The 18,959-nt window shown below is 58.9% G+C and overlaps 1 protein-coding gene across 1 annotated transcript in view; it reads left to right on the forward strand.

The window, feature by feature from the left end:
* Window positions 1-10,208: 10,208 nt before the first annotated feature.
* The window catches only part of ACSF3 (acyl-CoA synthetase family member 3), a 51,934-nt gene continuing 43,183 nt past the window's right edge, over window positions 10,209-18,959 (forward strand). Inside the window, exons 1-3 of the mRNA XM_065899696.1 lie at window positions 10,209-10,247; window positions 11,073-11,772; window positions 12,736-12,891. Coding sequence (XP_065755768.1) covers window positions 11,119-11,772; window positions 12,736-12,891 — 810 coding nt within the window. The 5' untranslated portion in view covers window positions 10,209-10,247; window positions 11,073-11,118. The remainder of the gene's footprint in view (window positions 10,248-11,072; window positions 11,773-12,735; window positions 12,892-18,959) is intronic.

The raw sequence follows: 18,959 nt of genomic DNA on the forward strand, positions 1-18,959 counted from the left end.
TCCAAAGCAGCATGTGAGAACCGGAAGCCCCAGCGTCCAGGGGCAGCAAGATGGATGTCCAGCTGAAGGAGAGAGAGAATTCAACCTTCCTCCCCTTTTTGTCCATTTGGGCCCCCAGCATATTGGACGACGGCCGCCCACCTTGGTGAAGGTGATCTTCACTCGACTCCAGCGCTAATCTCTTCCAGAAACACCTTCACAGACACACCCGGAAATAATGTGCTACCAGCCACCTGGGCCTCCCTGCACCCAGTCAGGTTGACACATAAAATCAAACCCCAGAGCAAGACAAGTGGCTTATGTGTACTTCCCACTTTGCCACAGAAGACATTACAAAGATGATTGCTCTGGGGTTGGGATTTAACACCACCGGTATTCGTTGCTGCCTCGTTGAGGACAGCCGCGGGGAAGCCATGTTGCTCTGACCATGAGTGTGAGCCGTGAGCACAGTCCGGGCTGAGGCCGTAGTGCAAAGGTCACCTTGTGACAAAGGCAGATGGCTGCAGTGTTGTCATGTAGCGGGTCTGACCTCACAGACCCTGGAAGGGCTGGGGCCCTGGGGGGTAGACCGTGGGCTGGCGCAGGGGACCCAGTTCAAGCTCCCAGGGGGAACACTCACGCCCGCCCCCTTACCCCACTGCCTCCTCGTGTAACGCAGTGTCCACCTGCCCCAGCCAGGGGCCTCCTCACTTCCAAGCCCTGGCTTTCTGAGGACTCTCCCTTCCTCGCTCACTTGCTCTGGTCTCGGGTGCCGGTTCTGAACCCCAGCTGTGTGGCAAAGCCCCTGAAGTGTGGTGACCTAGCTCTCCCTCTTCACCTTTTCCTCCCTAACCAGTGCTCAACAAAGACTCTGATGAGCTGACTGCTTCGTCATGAGTCTGTCCCTCCTCCCGCTCCCACCTTCCTCTGGCACCTGCAGTGTGAAAACCCAAACTCGACATGATCAGAGAGGAAGGAGAATCTCGGCTCACCCAAGCAGAAGTCTGGAGGCAGGAGGGCTCCACATGTAAGCACAGTGGCTCTGGATATCACCCTGGACTCAGGCTCTGTCTGCCTGGCTTCCCACTGGCTCACTCTCAGGACGGCACTCCTCATGGTTACAAGATGGCTGTGGCAATTCCAGACATCACACACAGACACAGCGTCCACCATGAAAAAAGAGGGGCTGCTTCTTCCAACGCATCTTGTTTCCTTCGTGAGGAGAACCTGCCCAGACTTGCCCTCACATCCTCGGGCCAGAATCTCTGGCAAGGGGATGAGACCCCTGTGGCTGGTTTAGGCCAATCGTGATCTGCCCTCTGGGGCTGGAGGTCTGGGACGCACCTCTCTTCCCCACATGGCTCGCGGGGAAATTGGGAACGTGAACAAACTCAGCATTCAGAGGGAAGAAGGGAGGTCGAGTGGAAACGTTTGTCAGACAGCAGGGACGGAGCTGGATCCTGGGTTTGGGAGAAAAAGGATCAGTTGCAGCAGCAGCCTGACAACTGTTCCTTCCAGCCCCAGGCACCCTCTTTAATATTTGCTCCTGCCAGAATCCAAGAGGGGATGCTTTGGGGGTCGTGAAGAATTTAATTCATTTAGCGCCTCTTCCGAAGGGCTATTGTGTGCTGGGGGGGCATGCCTGGGGTTCTCACTCCTGTGAACAGGGGGCCTCAGGGCAAGTTGTCAGGTGGGGAGGCCACCGTGCTCTTATCTGCCTTCGGGAGAAGCCGTCCCATTCATTCCACTTCCACTGACTCAGAACCGGTGGCTTCACTTCCCAGCATGTAAATTCCAGACCCCTTAATGCCAGCAGCCCAATCTGACCCCAGCCAGCCTTCACCGCCTCACCTCCTGTGGCCCGAGTTTACACTGCCTGTCGTGAGCTGCGGGAGGCCGTGGGGTCCTGGGTGATTCGGCAGAGGTGGTGGCGCCATGATAAGGATTTGCCACAGCTGCTGGTCAGGCCCCTTTTCCCATTGTGTGCCTGGTGGAAAGCAAACCCCTGGGAATCCTTGGAGTGTTTGGGACCAGAGGCGAGAGAGCAGCCAAGGAGACTCAGTGATGGGCAGGGGCTGCCTGCAGGTGGAGAGGAGCCACCTCCACGTGGACATCCTTGAGGTGTTTCCTGTCTCCTCCCCCTTTAAAACTTACTTTATAGTCTAGTTTAACTTTTATCTTTATCACAGGTACACACAGTTATCCAGCCACACAGTTTAAGGAACCCCCCCTTCCCTTCCCAATCACCAGAGACACGGCTTTCAATTCCTTTGATATTCACCTCCATGTGTCCACCCCAGCGCTCTTTGCTCCTGTGATGGACACCCAGCCTCAGCGTCTCTCTCCACGCCACACCCTTCCTGTGCTCCCATCCCTGCCCAAGAGAGGGAGAGAGGGAGAAAGGGGGAGAGATGGAGAGAGAGGGAGAGAGGGGTGGGGAGAGGGGGAGAGAGAGGGAGGGAGGGAGAGAGAAGGAGGGAGGGAGAGGGAAGAGAGGGAGGGAGGGGGAGAGGGAGAGTGGGGGAGAGGGAGAGCAGGGGAGAGGGAGGGAGAGAGGAGAGGGGGAGAGAGAGAAGGGTGGGGAGAGAGAGGGAGGTAGAGGGGGACGGGGGAGAGGGAGAGCAGGGGAGAGGGAGGGAGAGAGGAGAGGGGGAGAGAGAGAAGGGTGGGGAGAGAGAGGGAGGTAGAGGGGGACGGGGGAGAGGGAGGGAGAGGAGAGGGGGAGAGAGAGAAGGGTGGGGAGAGAGAGGGAGGTAGAGGGGGACGGGGGAGAGGGAGAGGGAGACTGCCTAAGTTCGTTAGACCAACGTCAATGTCTGCATTGTAAGTGTTTACATTATTGCAATTCTGTAAACGCTTGTCTGAGCCAAGCCTCCTAGAGCCACGCGGTACTTTGCCTTTGCTGCTGTTCCCCCAGTATTTAACTATCGCCTGTTTTTCTCTCTTTTTAAAAATATTTATGTATTTATTCAGGCTGCGCAGGGTCTTAGTTGCAGCACATGGGATCTTTAGTCGTGGCATACAAACCCTTAGTTGCAGCATGTGGGATCTAGCTCCCCAACCAAGGATGGAACCTGGGCCCCCTGCGTTAGGAATGCGGAGTCTTACCCACTGGACCACCAGGGAAGTCCCTCACCTATTTTCCTCTTGATCAGTTTTCTAGGTATTTATCCTTCTTCTAGCCCCAAACTCTCCCTCAGTGGTTCAAATCTCCTCTCAATAGAGCAAACACAACAGTTATTCCCCCAGTTTCATCTTCCTCAGGATGACTGCTCCCGTCTGCCAGGTGGGGGACCCCAGAGTCCAGGATGCTAGGATGTGACAAGATTGGTCACTGGGCCACCCAGCTGCTGTGTTGGGGACAGACTGACGGGGCAGGGAGGTGCAAGCAGGGAAGCCAGGAGGAGGCTATTTTAGTAATCAGGGTGTGAGACCATGGTTTCCCAGCACCCTCCCCACTGCCCCCTGGTTGCAGTGGTGATGGTGGGAAGTGGCTGGTTTCTGAAAGATGCTGAAGGAGAAACCAGCAGGACTGGATGTGAGGTAAGGCAGGAAGCAAGGAGGGGAGTCTGCACGACTGAGCCCAGGAATGATGGATGGGATGGGAACGCTGACGGACAACCTCAGGGGTGAGTCGGAGTCCATCTGGGCTGCTGTAACAGATGCCACAGACTGGGGGGCTTGAGTTCTCACAGTTCTGGAGGCTGGAAATCCAAGATCAAGAGAGTCGGTGTCTGGTGAGGGCCCCCGTTCTGGTTCATGGACTGCGTCTTCTCGCTGTGTCCTCACCTGGAGAAGGGGAGGCGGGGAGCCTTGTGGGGTCTCTTTTCTAAGAACACTGATCCCATTCATGGAATCTCTGCCCTCATGACCTCATGAGGTTAGAAGGCCCCCCTTCTAACACCATCACATTGGCGGAGTCAGGGCTTCAACAACGGATTTTTGGAGGACACAGATATTCAGACCATAGCAGAGAAGAGCCCACGTTCAGGTGGATGTCTGGTCAGGTGGGCGATTAGGAGCGTCCCCACACCCACGCTCGGGAATAACCCCGCTGTTTGCCAAGTGCTGTGGGCCCCTGCCAGTCACTGCAACAGGGAAGTTCTGATTTTCTTGAATTTCTTCGATGATCCCCCCCCTCTGTCTTGTCTGCGGTCCCTTCCTGAAACTATTATACTTTTCTTACGGGACCGAACGGAGGGCCCAGGGATCTTCTCATCTTTTTTCCATCTCAGTCGTTTTGCTGCTCCTCGGAGATTTCCGGCCCCTCTTCCCTCGGGCTCTGCGTCCTCAGCACCCCCGGAGGTTCACGGCCGACACCGAGCGGGGGGGGGGGGGGGGGGGTGGCGGCGGCCCAGCCCGGGTTCGGCCCGGCTCGCGGCGCCCCGGGAGGCGGCCGTTAACGCGCTGGCCCGAACCGTGTGTCCGTGGTTGATTTCTTACTTCAGAGAAATCTCACGTTTCGGCCGAGCGGACTTGTGCCCGGCTCCGCCCAACAGGGAGTTAGAACACCTGAGGCGCCCGGTTCCCGACCCGCTTCGGGATGGGAGCGGTTAACACGCAGCCGCCCGGGCCCCGGGGCCGCGACGACCGGTCGTGGGGAACGTTCGCGCCCGGAACCCGCGGCGCGGTGCGGCGCCGGGGGACGCGCTTGGGCGCCGGACGCGGGGTGCGCGCGCAGCCGCGGTTCCGGTTCCGGTTCCGACCCGGCAAGGAGGAGGAGCGCGAGTCCGGCCTGCGGAGGTAGAACCCGCCCCCTCACCCCTCACCCCCGCTCCTCCACCCCGCGTCCCGCCCCGCCCCCTCCCTCGCAGGGGCTGCGTCAAGTGGGGACCCTGCCTTCCCTTCGCGGCGCTGGTGGCGACGTCCAGGCCCCCGGGGTGTAGGAGTGAGTCAAGTCCACGTTCAGCCATAGTTGGAGGGAAGTTGATCTGCCTTGTCGGAAACAAATCCATTTCCGGCCTCATTGGGCCGCAGGAATCCTCCTTGAAGCACCACGCCCCTCCCCCCCACTTGCTTTGTTTGCTTTGTGCACTAAAGAGGAGGTGATACTCAGCGGGGCTTTGAAGGATGATGAGGAGTTTGCCAAAAGGGGGAAGGATGACAATTGGAGGTGGGAACAGGAATCCCGTGTTTGGGGAGTTTGTAGGCTTCCATCCCGAGGAGGGTCATGTTTGTCTGGAGACCTAGGCAGGGACAGGTGGGGGTAGGGGGTACCGGTGCTGGGCCCAGGAGCACAGACATCCCCAGCAGGCTTCAGGGGGCCCCCGGAGGTTCTGATGTGAAACGTGAAAGCCCAGCGAATCTAGCGAGCTTTCCTCAGTCCCTACTGTGCCCCCACCCCATGTCCCAGAGCCACTCTTCAAGGCAGACGGCATCTGTGGATTAAGCCACGGCCCAAGATTGTAAGCTTCATCCCTCCAGATGGCATCTTTAAAATAGTATTTTACGTCCTAATATGGAGATGGGTTTAAGCGTTTGTTTTTCCCTTTTGGTGTGTTTGATTTGAATGCAGTGTGAATGTCTGTTACTTAGAAACGTAACTTTGAAAGCGGCTCCCAGACCGCAGGCAGCATGCTGAAACAAGTGTCCGGCACAGAGGGAGAGTGCGGGCCCCTCCCCGGCCGCGCACCTTCACCGAGTCCGCGGACAGCGGGCAGGGTTGGCGGCAGGTGGCGATGATCCGTCAGGTGCCATTCGATTCATTTCGAAACCAGCCGCCTTCATTTGAATGCAAGTATCATTCTTATCGAGTAATTTTTGTCACATGGCTCCGTGGTGAGCACGGTGCTCAGGATGGCTGGGCCGTGTGCTTCCCACTGTGTGTTCTGGGCGGTTCTCACAGGAACCGAAGGCGTAGACGGCTGAGGAAAACTCGGAAGAACCAGTGAATGTTCCAGTCTGGGTCTGTTTTGACTCTAGGATCTGTGCTTTCAACCAGCACCCCGGTTAGGACGTGACAGATGTCATCTTCCCGGTGTTGGGTGTGTGTCCTGAGAGGGCCGTGCACCTAAGTGGTCTGGCCTGGGAACCTGATGGTCAGAGCACTGAGTGGCTTCTGCTGGGTCTCTGCCTGGGCTCTGGCCTCCTGGAGGGAGCTGAGCGCGGCGTGGCCTGCCCGGGAGAAGGCGTCTGGTTCACCAGAATTCAGGTTTCCGTGTTCTCGGCTGGGATTTTTTCACATTGCTGCACGGTGATGCTGACCTCATGACGTTGGTTAATCGAGACAGGGAGAGATCCGTGGCCAAATTGCATTTGCTGGGTGGCAACATCACTCCAGGCTGTGCCATCGGCAGTGATGGGGGGCCCCGTGGCCAAGGGGGCTGGTGGTTGGAAGGCGTGGCCTCTTTTCCTGAGGTCGCTGTTGGTCTTTCTGCACCTGGACCTGCTCAGGACACAGTCATCTGACATGACTTCGTTCTTTCTGCTTGTTCAAGGCAGGGCCTTGCTCCCCTTGACCTTGGAGATTTTAGCTCTGTATTGAATGGCTCGATGATGGGTGGTTTTGGGAGCACATAAAAGCTGTTTTGAAGGGGTGGCCCTATGTTCCCACATGTTCAGTGGGAGAAAAAATTAGTGCAGCTTCTCTGGAGGCCACTCTGGCAGTGTTTACCCGATTAAAAGTCATTTGGGTTGTGAGGCTCCGTGGTGAGCAGGCAGGGCCCCTTCTCAGCGTCTGTTCCACAGACACCCCCGTGTGAGCACAGCTACGTGTCCCTGAGCCTCCCTCCCTGCAGGTCACCTGGCAGGCTCCCCGTCCCCCGAGCTCCAGCCACCTGCTCCACCCTGCCTCGGGACACCCGTCCCCACGCGGAGCCAGGCGGTCTTGCCACCTCCCAGCACTGGGACACTGGGGCCAGGTCACTGCTGCCGGACGCCAGCCCTGCGGTGCTCTGAGGGCCAGCACAGTGGGCGTTCCAGCTGCTTCTGTGAGGACTTCTTCATTGTCCCCATGAGCCTTCCGTGAACCACTAGGTTTAATTGAGAGAAGAAGGCTATCTCATTTTTATTTGCCTCTGTCGTTTTGAGACATTAAAGAGCTACAGAAAATTACAGACACCCTGTAGATCCACCATCCAGAACAAATAATTTTAATATTTTCCTCTTTCTTTCTATTTTTTTTCCTTTCCTTTTTTTGTACCAAAGAAAATGTTAATGCTGAGGTTGAAATATCTCCATTTGAAAATATAAATGTCATTTATTAGACTTTTAAAATCTGATTACAAAAGTCGTACGTGCTCATTGCAGAAAATCTGGAGCAAATGGAGCAGCGCTAAGAAGAAAACGAAAGCCACCTGTGGCCCTGCTGCCTCGTGTCCACCTGGAGGCTCACCTTCCTGTCTCTGGAGGGACGTCCCTCCCCTGAGCAGCTCTGCGGGGGCTGGTGCAGTCGGGCCGTGGCCCAGCCCCTCACGCGTGTGTGTCCCCTGGCCTCCTCAGACCTTCCGGACCACCCGGCTTAGCCCCAGTTTTTCAATATCAGAAATAACCCTGCAGTGAGCACCCCACAGTGAACCTTTATGTACATGGCTGATTTTTTCCTTAGGATACATTTAAAAAACAAAACCGTGGGAACAGAGGGCTTGCATTTCCTGTTTTCATGTCGCATCTAGAAGGGACTGCTGAGTGCCCTCTTTGGATGGCTGAGCCGTCACTAGGCTGGGGGTGCCGCCCAGTTAATGTGTGGTGTCTCTTGGGGCAGCTCCCAGCACGGACTTGGCCTTCCCTGCCCAGGGCCTTCCTCACCACCTGTGGTGTCTCAGAGTGGGTCGGTGTGCTGCAGCCAGCCGGGCCTGGGTCTCGATGCTGTTTCTCCAGTTGCTCTGTGGCCTTGGGCAGGTGGCTTCACCTCTCTGTTTTCCTTGGAGGTGCTGCTCTGACTGCCTGCCCCCGGCATCCGTCCCCAGCCCACTGTGGATTCGGTGCTATGGAGTCAGAAGTCAGCTAGCCCTCCCACCCCCGGTCAGGGAGGGAGGGACAGTGGCGGTCAGCCTGTCTTCCAGTTTTCATTTCAAGTTCTCAGACCCCAGCTTCTCTCTGATTGGCCCCCCTCAGTGTGGTCCAGTCCCCGGGGCCCCAGGGTGAGCAGGCAGAAAGCTTGCCCTTCCTAGGCCCCTCATGGGGTATCTGGACAGAGGAAGGCTGAGCCGGTGGGTCTCACTGGCAGCAGCTGTGACATTGCCTGTGAAGCCCTGTAAGGCCTGCCAGGCAGAGGTGTGGGAGCAGCAGCCACTCCTGGCTGTCCGTCTGTCTGTCCTCCACGGCACCCAGTGCCTGAGTGCTGTGCTTCTCAACACCCCAGAAAATGCTGTCACTTCAGCGGGCACCCCCGACCATCTGTCTTGCGTGGTCACCAACAAGACTCAGGCCTCGGGCTGTAACCGAGAAACGTTGTGCGGTAGGTTTTCTGTTTATAGATTCTCTTTGTTTTAGTTTCTCCTGCCTGTAAAGCAAATAGAAAAGAATTTGCTAGAAGTGAGAAGAGGAAGCGCTTAAAGCCCCTGGTTTGCTTCTCACTAGCTCATTTTCTTTTCTTTTCTTCTTTTTTTTTTTTTTTTTTGCGGTACACGGGCCTCTCACTGTTGTGGCCTCTCCCGTTGCGGAGCACAGGCTCCGGACGCGGAGGCTCAGCGGCCATGACTCACGGGCCCAGCTGCTCCACGGCATGTGGGATCTTCCCGGACCGGGGCACGAACCCGTGTCCCCCGCATTGCCAGGCGGACTCTCAACCACTGCGCCACCAGGGAAGCCCACACTAGCTCATTTTCTTTCTGAAACTGGCACATCTCACATGTTTATCACATTTCTTATTTTCTCTGGTCAAGCCCAGCTGTTTTCTTACAATTTGTCAGGTTTCTTTATAGTAACAGAAATCCAGAGGTGTGAAACCAACTGCGAGCCCGCCTCTGAACCTTGCGTAGAGGGCAGAGCCCAGGACGTCACAAGACACTCTGGCCTCCTTCATCTGGAAGGGGTGTGGGCCACGTGTACTGGAGAGCCCACCGGTGGGGGAGGCCTGGAGCTTTTGGGAGTGTTTCCATAGGACCTCGGAGCAGCCGCTGGGGAGGAGGTGGGGCCGCTGAGGCCCCTGCAGGCAGGAGGGTCAGGCAGGCGGGCATCTCCCTGGTGCCAGGTTTCCGCCTGCTGGGCTGGGAGGCTGGGAGACCTTGTGTCAGAGCCCTTGCCACCCGGGGCAGCCAGCACGCGGAGGATCTCAGGACAGAGGAGAGCTCAGTCCCGACCTTTACTGCTGTGGGCTGTTTGTTTTGTTAGGTAATTATAAAGTGTTGTGTGTAGTCTGTTTTTTAAATTAACAACAGAGAACAAAACTGTTTGGTACATGTAACAAACATAGCACATTTGTTTTCCCCTGTAGCAAGTTAATGAAGGAGACGGAAGAGTGAGGCTTGTCGGGGAGAGGATGCACTGAGCCCGGGAGAAGCAGCCTCCTGGCGGCAGGTGCGGGGCTGCCCGCCCACCAGTCCCCACCTTCCCTGCTTTGCTGGGCCCGTTGGAACGGGAACGAGAGTTACAAGTTGTATTTTATGATGCTGGACAGCCCCTTGGAGGCGTCCTCATCAGCCTGACACTCAGAAGTGCCCTCTAGGGTCCCTGTGAAGTCTGCCCGCCCCCCCCCCCCGGCCCCCGCCCCAGTAACAGGGAGAGACACGCCCCCCCACCACGGCATAGCCAGCATCAGGCCATTTCCTTGTGCTGTCGTGGGCCAGGGTGGCCGTGGGCGTCTGGTGTGGTGACTCTGGTGGGGAACGATGGCTGGGGGTGGGAAGGCTCTGGCTGGGCTCCTGGCTGTGATTTAGGAGGGGGGACTTTGAATTTTCTTGTGGGTGAGATAGGGTTAACAGTGCTTGCCTTGCTTATTGAACAGGGTGGTCGAAGGTGAAAACACACGTAATATATTAAGTGTGTTACCAAATAATCCTCATTAAAAATCCTTCAGGAACAACCGGGGGAGCTGGTGCATCCATCAGCTCCCCGTCAGGGACGCTGCTCTGGCTGAGAGCGCCCAGGTGGAGTAGAGGCGGCAGAGGCTACAGTGGGGAGCGCTCGGCAGTGGGGACGCCGAGCCAGGGCAGGTGGTGGCCTGTGGACCTTGCTGGCCGCCCTGGCGCTGGGAAGGAACCGTCTTCCGTGGTCTCAGGGGTCAGGAGGGCTCCTGACCTGTCGAGTGGAGGGGCGGCAGCGTGGAGGGGTGCGCCCGGCCACCCTTTCCCAGGCCTCCTCCTCTTGAGCGTGCTGGAGAATTCCAGGTGCGGGTCGTGGCTCACAGCCTTCCTGGGGAGCCCTCCTCCTGGCGGACTGTTTTGGTCATTGTTTAGTAGTTAGGCTGAGGGGAAGAGAGGGAAGAGTTATGTTCTGGCTTAAAAGACAGAGTGACGCTTTGCAGACATGTGAACCTGCCCTATTTGCGTCTCTGCTCTATTTTAGACAGGTTCCTAAGAGTCCATGGCTCGGCACGTGTTCCAGAGCAGAAGCGAGCCCAGTGTCTGCGCTCCGCTCGCTGGAATCTCCAGGCCCCGCTGCTGTTGGGGAGGGAACACAGCCAGCCCTTGAACCAGGCGGGGGTTGGGTGGGCATTAGGGGCGGCCCCACAGCCGAAAATCCGAGTGACTTCACAGCCGGCCCTCCCTGCACGTCCCCGCCCTCTGTATTCGCACTCGTGTAAGTGCCGCAGTGCAGGTTAGTGACAACAGCCCGCGCGTCAGTGGGCCCGCGTCGTGCGCACTGCGCTGTTCGAGGGCCCTTGTACCTACTGCTCTCGGCTCGAACTTCTCCGGGTTCAGGGTTTTGAAAACCGTCATTCGGAATTTACCTGAAGTGCATTGAGTTCTGTTTGTTTCTCCTTGGCTTCACCCAGTTTAGTTCATTGTTTTAGAATCGTGCATGTTTTTAAAACCTGTAAAGCAATGAGACTGGATAAAAAGCTGAAACTTGGGTCATTTACGTTCCAAAGGTGTGTGTTGTGAGATTGTTAGCGTTTCCGGTCTCGGGATGTCCCCCGTGATTGGAAGTGAGGCCGCCGTGGGGGTCCGGCAGGACAGGGCAGTGACCACAGTGCCCTCTCTTCCTGCCAGGTACTGGCACTTGGCGTCTGCTGCTGCGACGCTGCCCCGCGTGGTGATGTCCCTCCGGCGCCTGGCCTGGGCCTGGCCCGGGCCACGTTGGTGGCCAGCCCCCCGGAGGTGCAGAGGATGCGGCACCCTGCACACGGCCCCGGCCACGCGCTCCGACAGCAGCGCCCTGGGCTTCCGCCGCGCCCTGGGCTTCGGGGACAGGATCGCCCTCGTCGACCAGCACGGCAGCCACACGTACAAGGACCTCTACTCCCGCAGCCTCTGCCTGTCCCGGGAGATCTGCCGGCTCCATGGGTGTGTCGACGGGGACCTCCGGGAGGAGAGGGTCTCCCTCCTGTGCGGCAATGACGTCTCCTTCGTGGTGGCGCAGTGGGCCACGTGGATGAGCGGCGGCATCGCCGTCCCCCTCTGCAGGAAGCACCCCCAGGCCCAGCTGGAGTATTTCATCCAGGACTCGCGCAGCTCCGTGGTCCTCGCCGGCCCAGAGCACGTGGAGCTCCTGAGCCCGGTGGTCCAGAAGCTGGGGGTCCCGCTCCTGCCTCTCCCGCCCGCAGTCTACCACGGAGCAGCCGAGGACCCCGGGGAAGGCTGGCTGCCAGAGTGGGACTGGAGAGACCGGGGCGCCATGATCATCTACACCAGCGGGACCACGGGGAGACCCAAGGGCGTCCTGAGCACGCATCAGAACATCAGGGCCGTGGTGAGTGCTTCTGGGGCCGCCACAGTCGGGAGGTGTCTGCTGTGTCCCCGCAGGCCAGCCCCAGCAGCAGTCACGGCAGGCGGCCTTCTGTTCATTCTGTAGGGCCAGTCACAGCTCTCACCGTCCCACCCCCGGGCCGTGTGACCAGCAGCCCCACTGGCGGTGTAGGGGGGTGCAGTGCCCAGGTGCCGGGGGGTTAACAGGCCCCCTCGGGCTCCTCTAGAGCCGTGGCGTGTGGAGCATGGAACGGGCCACTATATGTGATGCTGAGGTTTTAAAATAAACCAGCCACAAAGCGATTATCCGGAATGTGCCGTCAGCACCTAGAATTGCGGCTGATTTGGGAAACGAGAAGCAGGAACTCGTGTGCGCTACATCGTAGGTGTTATCTTGTGTTCCGTGGCCTCGGTTACCATGTCTGTGAAACTCCCCGGCCGCTGCATCTGTCTGCAGTTTATACTCTTCTTGCTTCCAAAAAGCATTTGCACGCACAGTGAAGACTCTTACACAGCAGGACTGGGAAAATAAGAGAAGTTCAAGCCCACAAAAAGGGAGGTCAGAGGTCAACGCCATCGACTCAGGCTAAGCCGGGGTGAGGGTGGTACCAGAATAGACGTGGCTCAGACAGACAGCCGGGTTCAAGCCCGGACTCTGGCGAGGCCAGAGTCCCAGGGCCTGTCGGAGCCGCCTGACGGGAGAGCCGCCCAGAGTCTGCAGAGGCCTTTGACCCCAAATCAAAGGCCCTTTCAAACTGGCTGAAGCCCCTGACTGCATGCGGCCCTGTTCTCTAGCAGGAGGGTAAGTGGTGGACAGACGGCCCCGCGGTCAGACCCCAGGTCATTCTGTTACCATGTCCTCCCGTGCCGTCAAGGGCGGGGCAGCGGCCGTCTCCTCCCGCCTTTTCGGCCGGGGCGGCCAGCTGTGTGCGTCGTCCTATTCTGAGGCTGTGCTCCTGTCCTCCAGGTGACGGGGCTGGTCCACAAATGGGCCTGGACAAAGGACGACGTGATCCTCCACGTTCTCCCGCTGCACCATGTCCACGGCGTGGTCAACAAGCTGCTTTGTCCGCTCTGGGTGGGCGCCACCTGCGTGATGTTGCCCGAGTTCAGCGCTCAGCTGGTGAGTCGGGGCCGGGCTCTCGGCGTCGCGGGCTCTGGGCCTCCCCGGGCCCCTTCTCTGGGGTGCAGAGTCCCAGCGGCGAGTTTCCTGTTACTGCTGGAGCAGAGGGTCCCCACTGGGGCTTCACGCAGCACAAGTGTGTACTCTCGGTTCTGGAAGGCCAAGTCCAAGATGAGGCTCGCGGGGCTAAGGGCCAGGCGCCGCAGGCCTGATTCTGTCTGGAGGCTGCGGGGCAGAATCTGCTCCTGCCTCTTCCAGCTGCTGCAGGCGCCTGTGTGCCCTGCCTTGTGGCTGCATCACCCCCACCTCTGCTTCTGTACTCTCGTGGCCGCTGCCTCTTCTGTGGCCAGATCTCCCTCTACATGAGGACCTTGTGACCATGTCGGACCCACCCAGTGTCCAGGGCAGCCGCAGCATCTCCAGACCCCTGCAGAGTCCCCTTTGCCACGTGAGGGGGCGCATCCACGGGGGTGAGTACGTGGATGTCTTGGGGCTGTTATGCAGCTGACTGGGGGCTTTCAAGGTCCCCAGCGGATGGCCCAGCTGGGGGCTCCGTGTCCGTCTCCCCACCGGTCCCCCTTTCCAGCAGGTGGTTCTTTCCCAGCACTGCCGTGCGGTCAGCGGGGGAGGGAGGCCGAGTGGCTACGAGGTGGGGCAGAGCGGGCACTGCAGAGTGCAGAAGGAGGGGAGCGACCTGGCCAGACGCTGCCCCTGCCCCCGGCACGTGGTGAGCTGCAGTCCCATCCCAGCCTCCGTGTCCCATGGACTGGTGGGGACAGGTGCCCGGGGCAGGTGAAGGCAGGGCTCTGAGGTGGTGATGGGCTGACTGCACGGAGAGGCTGCCGAACTGACACGTCCCCGTGGGGCCGCCAGGAAGCACAGGGCTTGAACGAGACCCCACTCTGTCACTGACTCACGCTGTAACCTATACAGCATGGGAATGCGAAGTGGGAGAGCCCAGGAAGCACCTGGGCTGGGCTTCTGTGGGCGCTGGACTTCAGATGGGGGCTGGGCTCCAGGTGGGGGCGGGCTCCTGTGGGGGCGGGGTCCTGTGCAGGTCTGCAGCCCCAGGAGAGGAGTGGCTTGGAGACCTCTGCGCAGCAGGGCTGCCGAGTGAGGTCTCTGGAGAGGTGCCCAGGCTCGGCCCGCAGCACAGAGCTTGTTGTTTAGTCACTTTATTCCAGGGTGAATTTCCTCACGAGGGGTCCCTGAGGCCTGGGGTCCCTGGTCTGCAGAATCCATCGTTCACTGAAGTCGGCCTCCTCTGTCTCCACCAGAAAGAGGCAGCTCTAGATAGATCATCTCCGGCCCGTCCTCACGTCCCGCCTGGAGCCTTAATTCACATCGGTGCTGGTACCAGGTCAGAGTGAGAGGACGAGGTGCTACAGACAGGCTGTTCCCGGGCGAGCCCCGCACCTCCCTGACCTTCCGTCTCGTCCTCTAACGGAGGAGCGATGAGCCTGGCGCAGGGTGGGCACTGAGCCCAATCCCAGCAACGCAAAGCAGGGAGAAGCAGGGACCCTTTCTCCTCCTGTTTGCAAGGGTGCTGCGTGCAGACCAGCGTCAGGGAAGCTGGGGACCCTGTGTGCTGACTGGTGATGCTGTTGGGTTTAGAGGAGAACGTAGCTTAAAATCCGGCGTGAGCGCTGTGGACCCGGCGAGGCAAACGGTAGAAGTGGCAGTCCCAGCCAGCCAGCCCCCTCCTCCGCCCACTACCGCAGCTCCGCCCCCATCCTGCTGTTTGTTTTTCAGCTGCAGGGCCTCAGGATTTAGACGGTGGGGTCTACAGAGGGCTGTCTGCCTCTTAACACAAGTCCCAGTGACTCTCCAAAGGGGTCGGTCCGGCCCGGCACACATGGCTTCCTAAGGGGGCTCTGACTGAACTGACTGGGCAGCGGGGAGGGGGAGAAAGGGGGGCCCTGAGGCTATCGGGAGTGACTGCTAAGGGCAAGTGGGGACAGCCAGCTCGTCCCCTAGTCCCAGGGTTTTGTGACTGTCTGGGCTTGTGCAGCAGGAGTGCAGGAGCACCCTGGGGTCTCCACAGAATGCAAATTGCCCTCCCCGCAATGCTTCATTCACTCGGAGGGCCTCCCTGCAGGGCACCACAAAGACAGGAGGAGGATGGAGGGGTGCCCCACCCTGAGCTTAGATCAGGGACCCAGACAGGCTGAGCCGCAGTGGCTGACCAGCCGGCTACGGTCCCAGCTTCCTGATTTCCTCGTTCCTGATCCATGTGAGTGCCTGGTGGGCGAGGCAGGGGTGCAGGCAGGCTGCTGGCCTGCAGACGGAGCAGGCCTTTCCTTCCCCAAAGCACAGACCCAGGAAGGTAAAGAGCGAGCAGGAAGTGTGGCTGCCTCGTCCAGGAGGGGAGCCCCGGCCCCTGCTGGCCTCTTCCGCCGCCACCTCCTCCTCCCCACCTACCTCCAGCACGCTGGGCCTGCAGGCCCAGTCTCTGTGCATCTTGGCCCCCGTCCTGGCCTAATCTGCACTACCGTTCAGTGTACCACTTACCACCTCAAAGCCACATAGACTCTGCTGTGGGTCCTCATTCTCTCCCCCTGAAATGTCGCCTCCGACGGCATGGTTTTCCTTCTGTTTAGGGCCTGTCCCCAGGGCCTAGAGCAGGCGCTCAGAGCTGTTGTAGATGAATGGACGGTTACCACTTACGGGCCCCATGGGCCACGAGGGAACACTGGCTCCTTGAGCCCTCTCCACAGGCTCCCCCTTGGCTTTTGTCACTGTGATCATCTGGACTTGTGAACAGGCCTCTGGGGGGAGCGTCCCTGAAAGTCACTTAGGGGAGTGGTTATTTGTTTAATGAAAACTTTACTGTATCAGCTCCTCAGGAATCAGAGCATAAGCAGCTAAACGTAACAACATTCCACTGAAAAACCCACCACAGGGTTCCCTTAAAGGGATAGAGTTCTCTGCACACTTTGGGTTTGTAGATGTGTATAAAGACCAGGGCGGGGACTTCCCCGATGGCGCAGTGGTTAAGAATCCGCCTGCCAATGCAGGGGACCACGGGTTCGAGCCCCGATCCAGGAAGATCCCACATGCCGTGGAGCAACTAAGCCAACGCGCCACCGCTCCTGAGCCTGTGCTCTAGAGCCCGTGAGCCACAACTACTGAGCCCATGCGCTGCAACTACTGAACGCCATGCGCCTAGAGCCCATGCTCCACAACAAGAGAAGCCACTGCAGTGAGAAGCCCACACACGGCAACAAAGAGTAGCCCCCGCTCGCTGCAACTAGAGAAGCTTGCGTGCAGCAACGACGACCCAATGTGGCCAAAAATTAAATTAAAAAAAAAGACCAGGACGGCGGATGGGGCCTCTTGTGCTCACAGCTCAGCTCCATCTGCCACTGCCCGTGGCCGCAGGTGGCGGGTTACAAGGGCGGGCTTGTCAGTGTCCCTGAGCCGGGGGTTCCATGTGGAATAGCATCCTTGGGGTGTGGGCAGCTCCACCTGACGGCCTTGGTGTTCACCCTCCCGAGAGGTCTTGCTGGTGTAAAGCCTAATGGGATTGGCTCTGTTCAACATGTACCTGTGTAGCTTAGATACTGTGAAAACGAGAGCGGATTTTGGACAAGGAAGCACTCAACAGGGATACAAACCTCAGGGATTCCCACCTGCTCCCAGGCCACCAGGTCCCGTTTATTTTCTTTGGCCTCCAGCTGTCTCCCGTCACTCCAGTGGCCCCTCGCTGTCACTACTCAGCCTGCACCTCTGAGAGCGAGACCCTGGGATGCTGCCTCTCTCCTGCCTGGGGGCTGGAGACCAGAGGCTGCAGGGCAGCTTGCCGGGACAGTCAGCTCAGACCTTCCCGATCCTAGGCACTGACTTGGGGTTTCTCAGAACCATGCAGCAGGGCTGAAGAGTCAAACACATTTGCTGTGGCTGATAAAAGACGCAGCCCTGAGTTTCAGAGCTTTGTGAATCTACTTATACTATTGATAGGAAAACCCCACCTTTAGCATTATTAAATATCGGGGCTTGTCTAAGCTTGTTTTTGAGAAATGCGCGTGGGGACTTACCTGGTGGTCCAGCGGCTAAGACTCCTCGCTCCCAATGCAGGGGGCCCGGGTTCGATCCCTGGTCAGGAAACTAGATCCCACATGCCACAAGTAAAGATCCCACATGGGGCAACGAAGATCCCGCCTGCGGCAACTAAGACCCAGCGCAGCCAAATAGGTAAATATATTTAAAAACAAACAAAAAAGTGTATTACCATTCTTTGAAAACAAAAAACAAAGAAATGGGTGTAAAGAGATGCGGGGCCCAGAAACCTGCAGTCGTGTTGACACGGTCTCAGCTCCTGGCGGCTTCAAGCCCTTCCGTGAACGGTGGGGTGAGGGGCTGTCTGCGTCCCGCGAGGCTGACTGATGCGGTGGCGGTACCTCGGGGACGGCAGGAAGAGTGATGGCGGGCTGTCCGCCGTCAGCCCCGCGGAATGCAGTCTGGTTGTTGATTAGGCTGCCTGGCTGCGATTGATTCCTTGTCGCAGATAACGTGCTCCGGTGACTTCTCGGGATCACGGTGGCTCTCTGAGAGGCACTGAGTCAGGGTGGGGCCCGGCCGGTGAGGCAGGAGGGCGCAGACCCCGGCGCATGGCGCTGCTTTCGGCTCGGCGGTGCAGGCCGCTGGGGCCACTGCCAGGGCACTCTGTAGAGACCAGTGCCCTGCTCGGGACCCCGGTGCCCATGTGAAGCCTGCTGCCTGGCACACCTGTGGCCGCAGAGGTCGTTCATTCTGGGCTTTGAGAAATCTGCATCTTGTTGAAGTGGGTGGAGGTGTTTGCAGGCGGAGTTGGGGGAGGGAAGCAGAGCTCTTAAGCTCAAGTGCGTCTCGGATCTGACCCACAGCCTGGGGCCGCTAGGGCGGGGCCGCGCACACAGGCCCATGGAACGGGATAAACAGGCATCTCTTCTCCTGTCTCCAGCCTTTCATTGTGGAGTGTCCTCTGTCATTGCCAGACTTTGGCCAGAGCACCTTAAAAACAGAATAAGAGCCCCCCCGTGTGTTGTTAGAATTGCCAGAAATGGGTGATGGCTTAATCCCTGGCCACTGCTTCAAGCTGAGGAGGCGTCTGTGGCAGCTGTGCTCCAACCCTGTCCTGGCTTTTGCTGGGCAGGGCAGTCCTGCTGGAGGTCTAGCCCCAGGTTCCAGTCCCGGATGCTCTGCGGGGTCACGTCGGGGAGCTGGTGCGTGAAAAGGCCCCGGACCCTCGCTCTGCTGCATCCGGTGTGGGCTCCTGTGTGCATCCCGCTTGGGAGCTGCTCACATCCGTCTGGGCTCTGCGGTCTGGCTGCCGCAGGAGTGTTTTCACTGGTAAGACGCAGGCCCTAGAGAGGCTTTTGACGGGATCGCCCGACCTTCAACTTTGAAGTGTATGGACGTGTTGAAGCAGCGGGGACGCGGCACGGTGGCGGTGCTGCTGTTCCCTTTGCCAGTGGGGGTGAGTTCTCACAATGGCCACGCCTTCCCGGCTGCAACAGTTCTCAGGAGGCAGCCCCCAGGGCAGGTGTCGTTTCTGTGCCAGGGGTCAAGTGTCTGAGTTGATGACTTTAGGGCCGGCCCTCCCCCTTCATTCGGCTGAGTGTGAGCTCTGTCCTTCCTTCAGCCTCCGGTGGGAAGCCTGGGTGAGGACCACATGTGCGTCCACCAGAGGCCTGGCCAGGACCATAGGTTCCCAGAGTGACGGCCACCTCACCCAGCCTGTCCCCTTTCCTCTCGGGCCAGGGCCCTGCACCTCACCTTGGACGTGGTACGGTCTGCACTGCTTTGTGTCTCCTTGTCTTAGTGCTCGTGGCGACGGGCGAGCCCTGGTGAGCAGGGTAAGCACCCCCCGTGAGGGGCCCCGTGAGGCGGTTGTCGGGACTCGCCAGGCTGGGGAGTGGCGGGGTCTGCACACCAGTGCTCTGCACACTGCAGGCGCTGCCACCGTGAGTGAGAAGGGACGGGCTCGAGGCTGTTCCTGGTTAGCCAGATCGGGATACCCACGCTCCCGGAGATGCCCGAGTGCTGTCCGGTGTGTCCTCCAAGGACCCATGCCTTCCCTGGTGCCA

This window comes from Phocoena phocoena, chromosome 20 (assembly GCF_963924675.1).
Source record: "Phocoena phocoena chromosome 20, mPhoPho1.1, whole genome shotgun sequence".
Classification (NCBI taxonomy): Eukaryota; Metazoa; Chordata; class Mammalia; order Artiodactyla; family Phocoenidae; genus Phocoena; species Phocoena phocoena.